The sequence below is a fragment of the Sorex fumeus genome, unplaced genomic scaffold, assembly GCF_029834395.1.
Source record: "Sorex fumeus unplaced genomic scaffold, SorFum_2.1 ptg000098l, whole genome shotgun sequence".
Taxonomy (NCBI): domain Eukaryota; kingdom Metazoa; phylum Chordata; class Mammalia; order Eulipotyphla; family Soricidae; genus Sorex; species Sorex fumeus.
This window is the reverse complement of record NW_026606155.1, coordinates 28,538,117-28,558,789: the sequence shown is the minus strand read 5'-3', so window position 1 is coordinate 28,558,789 and position 20,673 is coordinate 28,538,117. Positions and strand designations below refer to the sequence as shown.

The 20,673-nt window shown below is 37.3% G+C and overlaps 1 protein-coding gene across 19 annotated transcripts in view; it reads left to right on the top strand.

Moving 5' to 3' along the window:
- The window catches only part of GPHN (gephyrin), a 475,981-nt gene that overhangs the window by 357,152 nt on the left and 98,156 nt on the right, over positions 1-20,673 (top strand). For all 19 annotated transcript variants that reach the window (XM_056133389.1, XM_056133387.1, XM_056133400.1 and 16 more), the window contains one exon: positions 8,637-8,774. In XM_056133389.1, coding sequence (XP_055989364.1) covers positions 8,637-8,774 — 138 coding nt within the window. The remainder of the gene's footprint in view (positions 1-8,636; positions 8,775-20,673) is intronic.

Genomic DNA, 20,673 nt, shown 5'->3' with positions numbered 1-20,673 from the left:
TGCTTTCTTCCATTATCTGTTTCCTCCTCCTCTCCCCCAGCCACTATAAGCTCAGTTCTTTATCCAGTTCTTAATTTTTGTTGCTTTTGGCCATTTGTTATTCCCTTACTGTGCTTCTTGAAACATGAGTAAGCCTTCTTTGACTTAATTTCATTAGTTCTTGTACCTTCTGATATTTCATTTTATGAGCTTTCTAATAGATACCTTAACAATTCCACAATACAAACATGCTTTCAGATGCAGAAAAAGGCTGTTAGTTTCTACCACACTTTGATATTAGCATAAGAAAACACTTGAACTTCCAATGTTTATGGAAACATAAGAAAACTTTGTTTATTTTGATGGCTCCTGTACTTCTGTTGTTTGTAAAACAGCTAAATTCCTCATTAAAATTGGCTGAGGCTTGTAGATAAAGCCTTGCATTCTCTGAACTTTATTTCACTGTAGTTTCACGCTCTAGTTCCGCAGCTCTTCCTAGGTACAGATTCTGAAGTCAAAAAAAATTTCAACTGTAATAACTATTAATGTTCTTCCAATAAGAAATTTAGATTTAAGTTTCTCTGTAAGTTCAATTTTCTGATGAGAAATCTTTGTTTAACAATGGGGCTGGAGCAATAGCACAGTGGGTAGGGCATTTGCCTTGCGCACAGCCAACCCAGGTTCGATTCCCAGCATCCCATATGGTCCCCTGAGCACCGCCAGGGGTAATTCCTGAGAGCAGAGCCAGGAGTAACCCCTGTGCATTGCCAAGTGTGACCCAAAAAGGGGGGGGGGGGGGAAACCTTTTCTAACAAGTTCCAAAAAACAACTGCACTTCTTAAATCACTGGGTTGTATATCACTGACTTCTCTAGAATTTCTGCTTCTGATTTCAACCTGGTTATAACACTCGAATGAACTGAGTGTCCACACAGACAGACAATGAACTGGTCAAAAACACCACACGTAGTTACTTGCTTACTCATGCTTCATAAAAATTGGTGGTTTAAAGGTCTTACACTGTTGTGTCAATGTACATGGGTATCTGCATTGGATTATTAGAATGTGAGTTGAAATAATTGTGGTAAAAACAGGTTCAAAGAGTAATGGTTTAGTTTAAAACTGAGTTTCTAGAGTTATAAAATTGGTTGCAAAACTTATCCTACCAGTGTTTTATTTGATTTCTGAGCTTTTTGGTAACTAAAATATCTAGAGCTACTTAGCAAAAGGGCTGGAACGATAGCACAGTGGTGGGTAGAGCATTTGCCTTGTACTTGGCTGACCCAGGTTCGATTCCTCCACCCTTCTCAGAGAGCCTGGCAAGCTACCAAGAGTATCTTGCCTGTACAGCTACCAGTGACATATTCGATATGCCAGACACAGTAACAACAGTTCTCACAATGGAGACGTTACTGGGCCCACTCAAACAAATTCTTGAACAATGGGAGGACAGTGCTACAGTGCTACTATGCTTTGTCCACATGTGAGAGAGATCATTCTCTCCCTTTCCCTCCCCCCTAACTTTATTCATAATGATACCCTCCAGATCTGTCCATGTAGCAACAAATTGCATGATTTCATCCTTTCTTACACCCGAGTAATATTTCACTGTGTATATATACCATAGTTTCTTTATACAGTGATTTGCTCTTGGGCTGTTCCAAGATTTTGACTATTGTGAATACTGATGCAGTAGACATAGGAGTACAGATGTCTTTTTGGAACAGAGTTTGGAGTCCTTGGAGTAGATCCCCAAAAATGGAATTGTTGGATTATATGGAGGCTTAATTCTTAGAGATTGTTTTGAGAAATGTTTATATTATTTTCCAAAGAGATTGAACCAGTTGACATTCCCACCAGCAGTGAATTTTTTCCTCACATCCATACTAACACTAGACCTATAAACACTTAAATGTTGTGTATCTCACTGGTTAGAACTGTGACCACCCTTAGTTACAAGTGGATAGGGAAGAGAGGATTAATGGATAGCAGTCATGACAACTAAATAACAGAGCTTTTAATTACTCCTTTTGTGTTTACCCTATGTTCCTTTAGTTTACCAAAAAAGCAAAGGTTTTTAGTGCTTGAGGACATAATGTCCTAAAAGTTACTTTTTACTAAAATTATTAATTCAATAAATATTCAGTAAATGTTTATTTTTTTACCTGATATTTGGGTTCACTGATAATATAGTGAACCAAAAAAAATTTACTCTTCTTGTGAATTTTATATATGGATATGAGTATTCATATTTGTATGTATGTGTATGTGATAATATTAAATTTAAAAGTTTCTGTACTGCTAAAGAAACTCAATAACAGACACTATTTACATGACTTAATAGGAGAAAACGTTCACATATTATGTATGACAAGGAGCTAATAACAAAATATATAAGGAACTCAAAATTCTCAACAAGAAAATAAAAATCAATGAGGATAAGAGTGAACTGACACTTAACCAATGAAGGCATGCAGATTCTTTACAGGAACATGAAAAGCTCATTATAACTTATCAGGAAAATCAAAATGACAAAGTATCACCTCATCCCTTTGAGAATAACATCCATTAAAAAGGTCATTAGCAGGGTCCCATGAGATAGGTTAGGTGTACACAGCCAATCTAGGCCTGGATTCAATCCCTGGCACCCCATAAGGTCCCCTAAGCACTGTAGGGTGTGTCCAAAAAAAAAAAGAAAAGAAAAAAGTTTATTAGCAACAAGTGTTCACAGAATTTTGGAGAAATAGAAGTCTTCATACTGTTGGTTAAGTCTCTGTGAAAAACAATAAGAAGAGGAGAACCCAAAATAATTGTAAGTGGACTTACTATATGGTACAGCAATTCCACTCCTAAAAATCAGTTCAAAGAGCTCAAGAATATTCAAAAAGATAAGCACCCCTAGTCATTGCAGTGCTATTTACTTTAGCCAAGATCTTGAAAAAATTCAAGGGTTCAACAACAAATAAACAAACTAGAAGTAAAGAAAATGTGGTATATACACACAATGGAATACTCTTTCGCCATAAGAAAAAAATTAAAATCTTGCCTTTTGCAGTATGCATGGGCCTGTTAAGTGAAATAAGCCAGGAGAAAAATATTTTCTCATACAAATGGCCAAAAGGCATATGAAAAAATGCTCTACATCACTGATCATGAGGGAGATGCAGATCAAAACAATAATGAGATATTGTCTCACACCACAGAGACTGGCACACATCAGTAAGGACAAGAACAAACAGTGCTGGTGTGGATATGGGGAGAGAGGGACTCTTTCATTGTCAGTGAGAATGCCGACTGGTACGGCCTTTTTGGAAAACAGTATGGGGATTCCTTAAAAAACTAGAAATTGAGCTTCTATATTACCCAGCAATACCTCTTCAGAGAATATATCCCAAGGGTGCAAAAAGGCACAGTTAGAAATGACATCTGCACCTGTATGTTTATTGCAGCACTGTTCACAATAGTGAGAATCTGGAAACAGTCAAGTGCCTGAGAACAGATGACTGGTTAAAGAAACTTCGGTACTTATACACAGTGGAATATTATGCAGCTGTTAAAAAAGATGAAGTCATGAAATTTGCTTAGAAGTAGATGGTCATGGAGAGTATCATGCTAAGTGAAATGAGTAAGAAAGAGAGGGACAGACATAGAACAACTACACTCATTTGTGAAATATAAAATATCATAATATGAGACTAATACCCAAGGACAGTAGGGACAGGTCCAGGAAGATTGCTCCATGGTTGGAAGCCTGCCTTATGAGCTGGAGGAGAAGGTAGCTGGGATAGAGAAGGGATCACTAAGTCAATGATGGTTGGAGGGATCACTCGGAATGGGAGATGTGTGCTGAAAGTAGATAAAGAACCAAACATGATGGCCTCTCGTTATCTGTATTGCAAACCATAATGCCCATAAGTAGAGAGAGAGTAGGAGGGAAACTGTCTGCTATAATAGAGGCAGGGGTAGGGGGAGAAGGGATACTGGGAACATTGGTGGTGAAAAATGCACTCAGGAGGGACAGGTGTTCGATCATTGTATGACTGAAACTCAAACATGAAAGTTTTCTAAGTGTAGCTCATGGTGATTCAATTAAAACAAAATAGAAAAAAGAATATTTTCTCATTTGACTCATAGATGAGGTGTAGAAAGAAAAGCACAGGAATACATAAAACATCTGTAAAAATTATGGACTCAGACCAGAGACCTGGATTCTCAGAATGACAAGTTTGAAAAGGAGCAAGGAATTTGGTGGAAGGTTGTTAGTACTTTAAGATTATTTTGGACATGTTACATTACAATTGCCTGTTATATACCCATGTGTATATTAGATGATTCATAATTTTAGCAATAAATATTCTTTTTCCCATCCTTATTGAGGTACTATGGTTTACAATACTGTAAAAGATGCTTTCATGCATGCATCATTCCAACACCTCTCCTACCTAGAAAGCCCGCTTTCCTCCACCAGTGTCCCAAAGGCTCTTGCCATCCATACCTATTCCTCCTCTCTGCATAAACTCAATTCTATGAACCAATGCTCCAGTCTGTTTGCTTTTGACATCTGTTAACTCTATATCTATGTATCTTTATATTCCACAGATGAGGTCATTCTTTACCTGGCATTTTCCTTCTGACTTCACTCAGGCTGATACCCTCTGGTTTAATCCACACATCTACAAGCTGTAAAATTTCATCCTTTCTCATAGCTACATAAGTATTATCTTGTGTATATATACCACAACTTCTTGACCAATTGTATCAGTATCTTGGCTATTGTACTAAATGCTTCAATGAACACAGATGTGCATATAATCTTTTGAAATAATGTTTTTATGTTGGGGGGGGGTGATAATACCAAGAAATGGTATAGCTGGATCATATGGAAGTTCTATCCTTTCTTTTTCAGTAAAGCTCCGTATTGTTTTCCATAAAGATTGAACCAGACAACATTCCCACCAATGGTGAATGAGAGTTCCTTTGGTTATATCCAAACCTTTTGATATATATCTTTTTTTGCTGATATGAGTTATCTTTGTTTTTTGTTGTGATTTTCTCAGTAAGTGACCATGAAAACTTTTTCATATGCTAACTAACCATCTGTATGTCTTCTTTGGGAAGTATCTGTACATCTCCTCTCCCCTCTTTTGGATGAAATCATTGAAATTTTCATTGTTGGTTTTTCTGAGTGCATTATATTTTCTATTTATCTGATTACAATATGTAAATATTTTCTCCAATTCAGTACAATATTTTTTTGTTTTAGCTTGCATTTCTTCTGCCTGAAAATAAACTGTTTATTTCACGTAGTCCCTGTTTATTTTTGGTTTTGTTGTAGTATTTTGTTTTTGTTGTTTGCTTCTGTAGTCGGCTCATTGAAGATATCTTTGAGGTCCTTTCCTGGAGAGTTCTGCCAGTGTTTTCTTCATTGTATTTTACAATTTATGCTCTAATCTCGAGGTCCTTAATGTCCTTAGAATTAAGTGAAATATTATTCCAGTTTCATTTTTTAAAATGTGGCTATCCAATTTTCCCAACACCATTTGTTAAAGAAATTTTCCTTGCTTTACTTCTTGAACTAGCTGCTTTGCCACAGATTAACTATCCATAAATCAGAGAGTTTATCTCAGGACACTTCGTTCTGTTCCTATGGTCTGTGAGTCAATCTTTATTCCAGTATCATGCAATTATAGCTCTGAATCTGAAGTACATTGGTGAGGGGGAGGGCCTTTGGAGGATCCACACAGTGATGCTCAGGGATTATTCCTGGCTCTGTGCTCATAATCTTTCCTGCCGGTGCTTAGAGGATCATATGGGAAACTGGGAATCAAACCTGGCTCAGCTATGTGCAAGGCATGCACCTTACCTGCTGTACTATCTCCTCTGCTCCCATAGATCATGATCTTTATTTTTCCCTTAGAATTGCTCTTGCTATTAAGAAAGTTTTATAGCTCCATACAAATTTTATTAGTGTTTGTTCCAAGTCCTTGAAGAATGTCACTGAAATTTTAATGGAGATTACATTGAATCTCTATAATGCTTTAGGTTGGAAGGTCATTTAGACATTAATTCATCCAGTCCATGAACAGGAAGTTTTGGGAGAGAGGGGGGCTATACCCTGCAGTGCCCGGAACTTACTCCTGGCTCTGCATTCAGTAATCATTCCTTGGTGTGCTCAGCATATCACTATAGGAGGTGCCGGAGATCCAGCCCAGGCCATCCACGTGCAAGGCAAGCACCTTACCCTCTGTACTATCTCTCTAACCTCAGAAGTATTTTTTCATTTCTAGTAGTCTTTTTCTTTCAACAGTGGTTTATAGCTTTCACTGTACACATCTTTTATCATCTTTGTTAAACTGGTTCCTAAGTATTTGATGTTTTGGGACACTATTTTGAATGGGGGTTTTTTTTTTTCAGTTTTTTTTTTCTTGTACATTATTTGTGTACAGAAATGCCATGGATTTTTTGTTTGTTAATTTTGTAACCTTCCTGTATTTGGTTTATTGCTTCTAAAAGGATTTTTTTGTTTTGTTTTGTTTCTGTTTTTGTTTTTGTTTTGTGGAGTCTTTAGAGTTCTCTGTGCATATTATTGTTCTATATAGAAATAGTGATAGTTTGACCTTTTGTACAATTTGTATCCCTTTGATATATTTCTTGTCTAATTATTGTGTCAGGTACTTCCAAAACTGTTGGATAGAGTGATGACAGTGGACATTCTTGTCTGTTCCTGATCTCAGGGAAAAGGCTTTCAAGTTTTCACTGAGCAGAATACTGGCTGTGAATTTATTGTAGATGACTAGTACTATCTTGAGGTGTGTTTCTTATATCCCTATTTTTCTGGGCTTTTTATCATTAATGGTAAAATTTCTATTCTGAATCTTTTCAAAAGCCTTCTTTTCAATTGGTTTAATTATATGATCTCTATCCTTTCTTTTGTTCATATGGTGTTACATTAACTAATTTGCATGTTTTGAACTATTTTTGCATCCCTGGGATATAACCCACTTTAATCATGGTGTATAATCCTCTTGATAAATTGCTGGATTCAATTTACTAGGATTTTGCTAGGGATATTTGCATCAATGTTCATCACAAACATTGATCTATAATTTTATATTTTAGAAGTATCTACTTTTGTTATTAGAGTAGTATTGGCTTCATAGAAAATTATGAAGGAAAATATTAGGGAAAATTTCTGTTTCTTCAGTATTTTGGAAGTGCTTGAGAACTATAAGCACTAAGTCCTCTTTGAACATTTGGTAGAACTCACCAGTGAATCTGAGCATTTGTTTTGGGGAGATTTTTTTATTACTGTTTCAGTTTCCTTACTTGTGATCAGTTTGTTTAGATTTTGTCTACTTCCTGTTGGTTCATTCTTGGGAGTTTGTATAATTCTAATAATTTATCCAGTTTTTTTATATTTTTAAGCCAGGTGGCATAGAATTGTTTGTAGTAACTTCCTATGGTCTTTTGTATATTCAGTTGTATACAACAGAAATGTCTGTTGTAATTCTTCCTCTTTTATAGAGATAGATATTCTTATGTCAGCTGTTTGAATAGCTTATTTATATAGAGCTGAGGGTAGAGTTTAGAATTGTTGAGATATAAAATGAAGAGTTTAGTGTATTAGTGATAGTAATGCCATGGGACCAAGAAAAAGAGTATTAAGTGGTAAATTAATAGTATTATTTTTCTGACTTTTTTTAGAGGAAAGAAAAATTTGAAATCCTAATTAAATAAATTTGATTGGGGTATTTCATTTTTCTAACAAGTTTATTAAGTTTTCAATGTCTGATTTAGTGGTTAAAGATATGAACTTTGTAGCCAAATTTAAGTTTGAATTCTGCCTCTCTTTTATTCGCTGTGATATCCACTTAAATAAGCAATATCTGTCCATTTATGTAAAGAAGCATGATTATGATGCCTCCTCATAACATCATTGTGAAGATTAGCACTGTAGCACTGTCCTCCCATTGTTCATTGATTTGCTTGAGTGGGCCCAGTAACATCTGCATTGTGAGACTTGCTACTGTGTTTGGCATATTGAATATACGTCACAGGTAGCTTGCCAAGCTTTGCCTGATACTGTGGGTGAAATACTCTCAGTAGTTTGCCGGGCTCTCTAAAGGAGCGGAGGAATCAAACTCGGGTCAGCCATCTGCAGGGCAAACACCCTACTGCTGTGCTTTCACTCCAGCTCATTGTGAAGATTAATTTGTTAAAATATTATTAGAACAGTGGCCAGAGAGATAGTACAATGGATAGCTTTAATGTAGCCAATCCAGGTTCCATCCTCAGCATCCCAAATGATTCCCGAAGCATTCCTGAGTGCAGAGCCCAGGAGTAACCCCTGAGCATCTACAGGTGTCACCCCTAAACCATAACAGAGCCTGCTTCTAGAACATATATTAAGCACTCAAAAAAGGATTAGACAGTACCACTAATTTTCACTGTTTTGACACAAAGTGTAACATTGCTATCTTTATTTCTATTTCTTTATTTTATTGCTATTTTATGTATTTAATGTTACACTTACAGTTATATTTTGAAAGCACTAAAAATTTCTCACCTTGAAATTTTCATTGGGGACATATAAAATTAGAATTATTGGTATTTGTAAATCATTTTTCCTTCATAATCCTAGTTGTCTTCCTGCTTTAGGTCACAGTGCTGTTGATATCACCAAGGTGGCTAGAAGACACCGCATGTCTCCTTTTCCTCTAACATCTATGGACAAAGCCTTCATCACAGTCCTGGAGATGACTCCGGTGCTTGGAACAGAAATCATCAACTATCGAGGTACTGTTATATTTAATTTTTTAATTATTTTATTGAATTGAGTTTCAGCCTTACAATGTTTCAACACCAGTCCTTTCACCAGTGCCTACTTCCCTCCACCGATGGTACTATATTATATTCAGCCATTGCCTTTTCTGTCTGTTTTTTCCCAAATAAGATTCACACGTTTATAATGTTAACCACATAGTTTTCTGAAAGAGATTATTATTGTCTTCCATTTTACTTCTAATTTCTCCCCAACTTTAAGATCAGTTTTTATGATACACAAAGTAAAATGATCTAAAAGCTTCCTTTGCATAAAGAATGTGGGGGGGGGGGGGGGCTGGAATCAACAGTGTTTCACCTGCCCATCAAAATACTGTACTCTAACAAGGACCAGAGAGATAATACAATGGGTAGGGTGCTTGCCTCACACACAGCTAATACAGATTCCACCCCTGGCATTCCATTTAATCCCCCAAGTCCACCAGGAGTGATTCTTGAGTGCAGAGCCAGGAGTAACCCTTGAACACTGCTGGGTATGGCCCAAAACAAAAAACAAAAAAATACAGTACTCTTAACATTGAGGATCACACTGTCACACTGTCCTCCCATTGTTCATCAATTTTTTCAAGTGGTCACCAATAACGTCTTCATTGTGAGACTTATTATTACTGTTTTTGACATATCGAATACGTCACGGTAGTTTGCCAGGCTTTGCCATGTGGGCAAGATACTCTCGGTAGCTTGCTGGTCTTTCCGAGACGGGCGGAGGAATCGAACCCAGGTTGACTGCATGCAAAGCAAACAATCACTAAATGAGGACAGTAGTTCAGTCAGAGTCTACCTGATGTTCTTTTGGGATGAAATGGGAAATAACTAATGTATCTTCTAATCATATTTGCTTTTGTGTAAAACATCATTTTTAATATGATATGTGAAAACTTTATTAATTTATCCACTGGTGACAGAGCTACCAATCTGATCTCAGTGTTTCTACTTCATCTGTCTTCTCATTTCTTGCTTTTAGTCTAATAACACACTGAGATTAACTTGTGGAAAGATAGTGTTCCCTATTTCATTTGATTTCTAATCAGTCTCTTCCCATCCCAGAAATTCAACATAAAAGTTATATTTAGTGTAATAAAATCTAGTTTCTTAATTGTTTTTATTATTTGGATAAAAATATATAAAATTTTTGGTTTATATGTAAATTATTACTACATCATAAACTTCTACAGCAAGAAATATTATAGAGTATCTGTACAAACAAATGTTTCTGCAAGGTAACTCAGACTCAGCAGAAAGAAATTAAATTCGAGTATCAAAACATGTGTTCTCATAATCATGCAAGTTTGTAAGTGTGTAACTGTATCTCATGGCGAGTCATTAAAATAAAAAAAAATTAAAATTAAAAAAATGTTTTCTCTTTTCTTTTTGTATCTATATATGACAGGTTTCTCCTAATATTTTTACATTTAAAAAAATCAATGATAGACAACAACTAATAATGTTTAAATTAAAATATAACATTAGTTGAAAGTTAAATGAACGATAAGTACCAACATATGGTACTTTAACCCTTGGTCTCTCACCTTACTTAGACAAAAAAAGAACTGTCTTCACATAGTTCATAGCTCTCCTATATCTTTGCTTATATTGTCTTATTATGTCTATCAGTAGACTTTTGTTTATGTTATTTCACAGAAAGGTAATAAAGATTAGGAAACTAGTGAGAGTAGAAAATTAGAAAGTATGTCATTTCAGAAATCAAATTTTTGAATATTTTTTTCTGTCATATTCTTTGTATTGATCAACATTTCTTAAAAAATGAATGCACACAGCTTCTTCCCCACCCAGGTCAGTCTGCCCACCAGTATTAGAACCCGGGACTTGGCTTTCACCCTTCATAGCCCCAGGCGTCCTCTAGGACCCTGAGACAAAAGCAGACCTGAGCCTCTTCCTATTTGCCCCCAACACTTCTCCGGTCTTCTTTCCCACCAAGCGTGGACTCTTCTGAAGTGGGTGTGGCTTCCTTGGAAGTGGGCGTGGCCTAATTTTAGGCAGGTGGATGGTAATGCGGCCGCAGGCAGTTTAGTGTACCAAGAAATCTAGTGTAACATCATAGTTCCCATACCTACACACCAACATCAAGAAACAGCGTAAATCCCCACCACGGGGGGAGGACGATGAAAAGAGTCCAGAAGGCTCAGTAGGTGCTACTCACCTAAGGGACCTCTCTGAGAAAGAATTCAAATATGAAGTCATGAAGATGTTCAATGAACTCAATGAAACAATCAGACAGATACCCAGTAAATTGAAAGAGGACATGAAAGAAACAATGGATCGCACAAGCGATAAAATACAGAAAGAAATGAGAGCAGAAATTGGAAAGCTACGCACAGAAATATCACGAATGAAAGATTCCATAGATGAAATAAAAAACTCAGTCTGTGCCCTCAATAGCAGAATGACCACAGCAAAAGACAGAATCAGTGAGCTGGAAGATCAGCTGCACCAAGCCAACAGGCAACAACAAACAATGGCAAAAGACCTCAAAATAGCTCAAGAGCGAATCAGAGTCCTAGGAGATGATTCCAAGAGGAACAACATTTTAGAATCATAGGAGTCCTAGAAGCTCAGGGAAACAATCCCAGTCAAAAAGCCATGGTTAAAAAATCATTGCTGAAAAATTCCCAGAGCTCGACAGTGCAGCCATTCAGATTCAAGGAGCCCAAAGGGTGCCAGCTAAGAGACCCTAACAAAAACACTCCAAGACATATCATAGTTAGAATGATCGATGCCACGGATAGAGACGCAATACTACAAGCAGCAAGGTCAAAGTAGAAAATCACATACAAAGGAGCACCCCTAGATTCACAGCATATCTATCAGAGGAAACCCTCCAAGCCCAAAGGCAATGGCAGGATATAGTGAAAAAACTCACTGAAATGAATGCTTCACCAAGAATACTCTATCTGGCTAAACTCACTCAAACTCGAAGGAACATTACACTATTTTCTAGATAAACAGCAGCTCAGGAACTTCATAGACTCAAAACCAAACCTAAAACAAGGGCTAAAGGGGCTACTATAAGATAAGACAAACCCTACAGGCACAATAGACCCTTACAGAAAGATGACACAAAACCACATAACAATAATCTCTCTCAGTGTCAATGGTCTAAATTCACCAATTAAGAGACACAGAGTAGCAAAATGGATTCAGAGACAGAACCCAACATTCTGCTGTCTACAAGAAACTCATCTGAAAAGTCAGAGCAAGCACAGAGTTAAAGAGTGGAAAAACAATACTGTAAGAAAACAGTTCCCTCAAAAAAGCTGGTGTGGCCATACTAGTATCCGACAACATCAATTTCAAGTTGAAAAAGATTAGAAGGGACAGCGAAGGCTATTTTCTATTCATCAAGGGATGTGTACAACAGGAAAAAATCACACTCTTAAATGTATATGCACCTAATGAGGGAACAGCTAAATATTTAAAACAACTGCTAAAGGATTTTAAGGAGGACATTGCTAGCACACAATAATAGCTGGAGACTTCAACATCACCTTATCACCTCTGGATAGATCAACAAGAACAAAATTCAACAAGGAAACATTGGCTTTGAAAGAAGACATAGAAGAGAGAGGGCTTATAGACCTATACAGGGCTTTACACCCCAAAAATAAAGAGTACACATTCTTCTCCAATGCACATGGAACATTTTCAAAAATGGATCATGTGCTAAGACACAAAACATACCTCAATAGAATCAAGAAGATAGAAATAGTATCAACAATCTTTTCAGACCACGATGCACTGAGAATAGAAGTGAATCACACACAGACACGGACAACCAAGTCAAACAACTGGAAATTACACAATGGAGTACTATGTAGCTGTTAGAAAAGATGAAGTCATGAAATTTATATACTAGTGATACCACATGGAAAGTATCATTCTAAGTGAAATGAGTCAGAAAGAGAGGGACAGACATAGAAAGATTGCATTCATCTGGGGAACATAAAGTAACAAAATAGGAGACTAACACACAAGAATAGCTGAGATAAGTACCAGGAGGTTTACTCCATGGCTTGGAGTCTAGCTGTACACGCTAGGGGAAAAGGCAGCTTAGGAGAGAAGGGAGCACCAAATAAAGGGTATTTAGAGGATCCTCCCAGTATGGGAGATCCGTGCTGAGAGTGGACTGTGGACTGAACATGATTGCCACTCAATGCCTCTGTTGCAAACCACAGCACCCAAAAGGAGAGAGAGAACAAAAGGGAATGCCCTACCACAGAGGCAGGGTGGAATGGGGGGAATGGAGGGTGGGAGGGATACTGGGATCAGTGGTGGTGGAAAATGGGCACTGGTGGAGGGATGGATACTCGATCATTGTATAACTGAAACCCAAGCACAAAAATTTGTAAGTCTACAACTGTACCTCATGGTATTTCACTAATAAAATTTTTTTTAAAAAATTCTGAAAATAAGGGGCTGGAGCGTAGCATAGCGGGTAGGGCGTTTGCCTTGCACACAGCCAACATGGCCGATACACGTTCGATTCCCAGCATCCCATATGGTCCCCCGAGCACCACCAGGAGTGATTTCTGAGTGCATGAGCCAGGAGTAACCCCTGAGCATCACCAGGTGTGACCCAAAAAGCAAAAAAAAAATTCTGAAAATAAAAAAAGAATTCAAGTAAGTGAAATAAATAATATGTCAGCTGTTACAAAGTTAAATTAACCATTCTGGCCTCTTCAAATTTCAGGAGTATTTTCTCCTGGGCCTCCGAAACAGTGCTTCAGAGGCCCAGGGGACCCTCCCAGCTATTTTTAGCCAACCAGGCTAGTGATTCTATGCAAAAACCTAAGGATGTGGTGTTTCTCAGACCCTGTGGTGCCAGGAATTACCCACCCCACCCCAGTGGCTCCATCATTGCTTGAGGGGACCCTACAGTGACAGGGATAAAACCTGAGTTGGCAAGGCATGAATGTTAGTCCCAATTCTGTCTGTTTCTCCAGTTAGAGCCAAGTTATATTTATACAATCCTATTAAGGAAATAACAAAATTGGAAATGGCTGTTTATATTTTTTACACTAAAAAAATATTTTTTAAATAACAAGTATCAAGTGAATTCTCTTTTCCCTGTATGTGCTTGTTCCCTCTCATTTGTTCCTCAAATCAATTGTCATTCAAGAGCAAAGTCTTCATGATGGATAGCTTTATTTTTAAGTTAAAATAGTTTTGTTTTTTGCTTTTTTTCTTTGAAGATATTTTGAGAGTTGTGAGGAGAAAGAGAAATACATGTTCAAGGGAGAACATGGGCTTCGCCAGAAGGGGAAAATGCCCATAAATTGTGAACTTCTTTGTTAATGTTTGTACTCATGATGATTTAAAAAAAAAAAGTGAGATTTGTATTCAACTTTCAAGTTGTAGCAACCCCAATCATAATTACCTCAGCACTTTAGTTAGAAAATAATTTATTTAGAAAATGATTCTATATATAGAAACATAACTCCATTTGTTCAAGTATTTGTTAAATACCAACTAAATGTCAGGTGCTACTTAAGGCCTGGATTAAGATGAATATTATTACAAGAGGAATAAAATAAAACTCCTTCCCCTTAGATCTCACGGCATAGTATAGGTGACAAAGGTAAGCAATATGGTATTATCCTTTACTGACTTTTCCAAAAACTTGTTTTCCTTTGTAAATCTTATAAACATAAACTCTCTTCAGTGTTTTCATCTTAGCTCCTTTTCACTGGTTTACTTCCATGTCAGATAACCTCATACAGCCCAGTGGTTTCAGATATCACCATTAATTGTTTTCTAAATCTGTACTACTGTCTAGACCTTACCTAAGCTCAAAATTATTAACCAAATGTAGACCTAATGTTAGTAAATTTAACATGACAAATATTGAATTTGCTTTCCTTATCTCCACTATACTTGTTTCTTCTATGTCCTCTTGAATCCATCCCTAGTTCTATATCCTCACTGATATCATTTTTAGTGTAAGCCTTTGTAATTAACTCCTGAATTGTTGAAACAGTTCCCTCTCTCAGTGAGCATCCTCCCAGTTGATTCTCCATTATGATGACAAAGTAATGTGTCCAGGTGGCAAATTCTTTATTAGCATTTCCTGCATATGATTCTTCAAAGGTCCTTCTTTTGGATTTTTGAGTATAGAGTGGTGGAAAGCAGGGCAATGGAGTGCAGGGTTGTAAAACATTTAAGATTCACTGCCTTTATGCTAGGAAAAAGTTCAGCAATTAGGGTACATGCCTAGAATGCTCCCAACCCAAGTTCAGCCCCAGCACCATATGACACTGGCATTTTCTGATGGTCCCAACACTCCAGGCCACAAGCAGTACTGAATCCTCAGGTCTATCAGTGAACCACCAGCCCAGTTGTCCTAGTTTTGCTTTGGGGCTCCCTAAGTACCACTTGAGAGGTTTACCACTGCAAAATCATTACTCAGCAAATTTCTTAGCACCCGAGGACATCAAAACAATAACTACCATGCAGTGCATTTGATTTCCATAATTCGTTCATTTATCTTCTTTTTTGGGAGGTTTCTCCCAAGAAGTGCTGGGAAGCAGTTGGGTCTGTTCTTGGTGCTTCTTGGACAACTGGGCCAGATATCTTAGTGCAAGAACCCTAAGATATGGTATTATGAATGCACTGCATTTCCAGGGATCCCTGGGGCCACCCCAGCAGTGCTTAGGGACCTTTAAGTCTGTACCTGCTGATGCTGGTGCTGGGGATCAAACCAAGATCCAGTGCATGCAAAGTATGCAACTTAATCCCCAGCCTGAATCTATTCATTTGTAAGTTAAAGTTTATACCATTTCACCAGCATCTTTAGGTTGCCTTTACTTAGGTGTTCTTTAAGATTAAGGTGAAAAAGCTACATCTCCGTGAAAATTATCCTGATGTCCACTTCCCGTTTGCCATTGCTCGGATAAGTACCCTTTGCCCATGTTCTCAAAGCACTTCACTCGTGTATTTTATGGGACAACTCAACTGGCATATTTGATCAGTCTCTGTCATAAATATCCTAATTAAGTATCATGATGTTTGTTAGTGCTTATTAAGACATTTTTGACATAGCATCAGAAATGGATATAAAGTGCTCTAAGTAAAAATCACTATAAATTCAATTATATGAGTCAAGTACATATGGCCTGTAATTTTCTTACTGAAGGTAAGATATTTTGCCCTAGGGAAAAAAATTAGATTTCACTTACATCACCTTAAGTGTTTTCTTTACCAAAGATTTTTACTTTACAAAGTATAAATCAAACCTGTATATAGGTTATAAAACAAACCTGTAAAATTCATTGTGCTTTCAGCAGTATGTGCCTTTAATATTGAATTTTATCCATCAGTCACTGAATAAGAAAATTATGAAGTTAGGGGAATTAAACACCTTTACAGTTCTATCAAGTCCCAAATATTTTGAATTTGAAAATATACTGACACCTACAGTTACAGAAGTTCATAGAGAAATGTCCATGTTTCCTGAGAGGTCAAGAATTATTTTAAAATCTACAGTTTGATACTGTAACATCTGTTAAATTATGTTTATGCCTCAGAGAATATTCAACAATGATCCCAGAAAACTAAGGATAAATCATGTGGTAGTGCTAGATTTGTTTTTCTTCAAGGTGATAGATACTAAGTAGCTCTATGAAAGAATTTTTAAATATAGGACCAGGGAGAATACTTGGTGGTCAGGGTCATGGTCATGTAACTTGTCTGTACCAGAACTCAAACCAAATACCTGAACTGCATAATTTCCCAAGCGTCGTAGGTCTATCCCTGATGGCTCCCAGGTACTTCTAGGCCTGATACTAGTGGTCCAGTGTTGAACTGTACAGTTACGCTGACTGAATGTTGCCATAGTGGCCTCCAGTCTCCCTAGGTACTGCTTGGAAGTCCCCACTGCCAAAATCCCACAAAATTTTAAATACACACACACACACACACACACACACACACAATATATATATATTATGGAAAGAAGGTAAGTTAGTTGGGGATCAAGTACCCTCTCTTACTTTAAAGATGATGTACTTAAGAACAAGCAATGTACCAATGTTCTTTAAGTTAAAAAAATATACAACTGGGGCTGGAGTGATAGCACAGTGGGTAGGGCATTTGCCTTGCACGCGGCCGACCCGGGTTCGATTCCCAGCATCCCATATGGTCCCCCGAGCACCGCCAGGAGTAATTCCTGAGTGCATGAGCCAGGAGTAACTCCTGTGCATTGCCAGGTGTGACCCAAAAAGCAAAATACATATATATGTATGTATATATATATATATATATATATACATATATATATATATCTGAGATTCTTGACCCCTAGTTGATCCACAATAGCATACTGCATTTCAAGTTAGTATGAAAATTACCTTCTAAATCAAGTACCTAGATGTGCATGCATTCATAGAGTTATTATGTGGCTTTTTGTTTGTTTTAACCTTTTTTGGCTACAGATGAAATTTTTTATTGTCTCTGGTCTGTCCTTTGGCATATCTGCTATTTTCAGCTCCTGTCTGCAAGCAAGGCCTTTAAGGAGCAAGTGTTCCACTGATTTTAAATACCTTTCTTTGGTTTCTTGGGCGAGGCATACCTGGCATAACAGTGGATGACAGTATTTGTAAGATTGCTGTTTATGATTAATCTTTTTTGCTTGTAAAATGCATGACAGAATAATCTATAATTTCACGTTTCATATAGTGTTAGATAATATAAGGTCAATTAAAATATCTTGACACCATTTCTGTGATTCTTAATCTACTTTATTTAAAAATGGAAAAACTCTTGAGATTTCATCAGAAATAATCCTGTTTTCTTTGGCGCATTTGCAGCCCCCAGCTTTTTAAAAATGCATGACCAAAGACTTCAGTTTAGGGTTTCTTTGTTTTTCTACAAAAGATTTAAACCATTTTAATCAAGGAACTTTTAAGCTTTGCTTAGTTTGAAGCAATGCATTAGCCCTTTTAGGATACAGACTATAGCTAAGAACTGACTAATACTTAGATAAAGGCCCTCCCGTTGATCGTCGATTTGCTCGAGCGGGCCCAGTAACGTCTCCATTGGAGACTTTGTTGTTACTGTGTCTGGCATATCGAATACGTCACGGGGAGCTTGCCAGGCTCTGCCGTGCGGGCAAGATACTCTCGGTAGCTTGCCGGGCTCTCCGAGAGGGGCGGAGGAATCGAACTCGGGTCGGCCATGTTGGCCGCTTGTAAGGCGAACGCCCTACCCGCTGTGCTACCTAAATATAGGCAATTCTCTAGTATTAGTTAAGATCGAACCTATAAAGTAAAGGTAAGGGAAAGGCCCTCCCATTGTTCATCGATTTGCTCGAGCAGGCCCAGTAATGTCTCCATTGGAGATTTTTTGTTGTTACTGTGTTTGGCATATCGAATACATCATGGGTGGCTTGCCAGGCTCTGCCGTGTGGGCAAGATACTCTCGGTAGCTTGCCGGGTTCCCCGAGAGGGGCGGAGGAATCAAACTCGGGTCGGCCATGTTGGCTGCATGCAAGGCAAACGCCCTACCGCTGTGCTATCGCTCCAGCCCTATAGCTTAATTATCTCCATCTTACAATCATATAGACTAGTACTATACTGTACTAGTACTATATTTTCTATGCGTACTCTTTTCTATTTCCACATGTGTATTCTTTTTCTTAAATAAAGCTTACTTTATAAAAAAAATATATCTCACTTTAAGAAATTTTGATAGAGGGGCTGGAGCTATAGCACAGCGGGTAGGGCGTTTGCCTTGCACCCAGCCAACCTGGTTCAATTCACAGCATCCTGTATAGGTCCCTGAGCACCGCCAGGAGTGATTCCTGAGTGCAGAGCCAGGAGTGACCCCTGAGCATCGACAAGTGTGACCCAAAAAGCAAAAAAAAAAAAAGAAAAAAAAATTGATAGAAAAAAACTTATAATCTAAAATTCATTTAGTGAGAAAATTAATTTTGAGAGTTTTTTTTACAATTTCAGGGATTGAAGCAGTGCCTCCTACATGCAAAACAAGTACTCTGTAGCTGAACCCAGTCCTTGACCCTCGATATTTTTAAATTACTTTATAAAACATTTGCAGAATACCCTCAGGTTCCCTCACTCACTCACACCCACCCAAGCCCCAGCCTGTCATCTTGACAGTCATCCTTTATGTTTGGTTTTTAAAGTTTGGGTCTTATGGTGGGAAAAAAGCTTTTGCAGGATATATATAAATCACGATTACGATCATCCTGTTGTTCGTTGATTGTCTCGAGCAGGCATCAATAACGTCTCCTTCTACCTAGCCTTGAGATTTTAAAAGAACCATTTCAATGCTCTTTCAGGATTAGGAGGATGAGACCCATCATTGTTACTGGTATTTGGCGTATTGAGTATGACACGGGAAGTTTGCCAGACTCTGCCGTGCAGGCAGGATACTTTTTGTAGCCTGCCAGGTTCTCCAAAGGAAAGATAATAAGATGTCATAGATAAATATGAGATTAAAATAGTAATTTCTAAATATTATTTTTAGTTTTCTATTTCTTTTCACATTTTAAATATATATCTATTTGGCATAGTTCATTTAGTAATCCTTTTGTTTAGAATCTGTTTTTAAAGTGTCATAGTCTATTAATGGTATTAAGTAGGACTCAAAATAGTAAAAAATGGATAAAATATTTACTTAATATAGAACAAAAATAGAAAATTTCAAAGAGGGAATATTCTTAAAATACCTTTTTGGGAGGTGGGAGCTGGAGCAATAGTACCGCGGTAGGGCATTTGCATGCGGCGGACCTGGGTTCAATTTCCAGCATCCCATATGGTCCCCTGAGCACCACTAGGAGTAATTCCTGAGTGCAGAGCCAGGAGTAACCCCTGTGCATCACCGGGTGTTGCTTTTTTACTTTGTTTTAACACCATTTACAAAATAGTTCGTAATACAGTTTTGGATATTCATTGTTCCAACACCAGTCCCACCACCAGTGTGACCTTTCCTCCACCATTGTCTCCAATTTCCCACCCGCTCCCCAAGTCTACCCCTTTAATAAGCACAAAATAATTTATTTTATAATGCTCGTTACAACTAAATGACTAATGAAATTACTGTGAAAAACCTTCAGTAAAAGAAAATTTGCAAAAATTGTTCTATATCACAGTGAGGTCATTAAAGCCATTGTCTGAAGGTTTACTTGTAAAAACCACTTCATTTCTGCCCTGATCAGAATTTCTAAGAAGTATTTTGGAATTTTAGAAATTCAGAACTCATTTCAGTGCTTTATTAATGTACAAATAATATACTCTGAAAATAAAAATGTATGTAAATGTATAAAATTTTTCAAACTATAAAAAAGAATATTAGTGCAAATGAAAGGAGACAAACAAATGCTAGTAAAACTTTTGCTATTTGAATTACAGAGTGAAACTTAACTATAGAATCTTTTAAATATCAGGTTTTTTTAATTATTTTTATTTTTCAATTTAATTTTTTAATTTAAATTGATGAACTTTTTCATGACAGCATCCAGTGCTACAGTAATAACCTCATTAACTCTTTTTTTAAAAGTAAATACTTTGCAATTCCTGGCAAGTTGTTAGCTCACCCAAATAACATATGCTTCTGCCAGAGATCCAAATCATCCTCTCATTTAATTTTGAGACAAAAACACAGTGGGAAAAAATGAGATAAAGAATTCATATTACAGGGTCGGGTGAGGACACTTGCCTTGCATGCAGCTGATGCAGGTTCAATCCCCGGCATCCCAGATGGTCTCCCAAGCCCTGCCAGGAGTAATTCCTAAGTGTAGAGCCAGGAATAACCCCTGAGCACCCCTGGGTGTGGCACAAAAAACAGAAAAATAAAAGTCTTGTTACAATCAATAGTAACT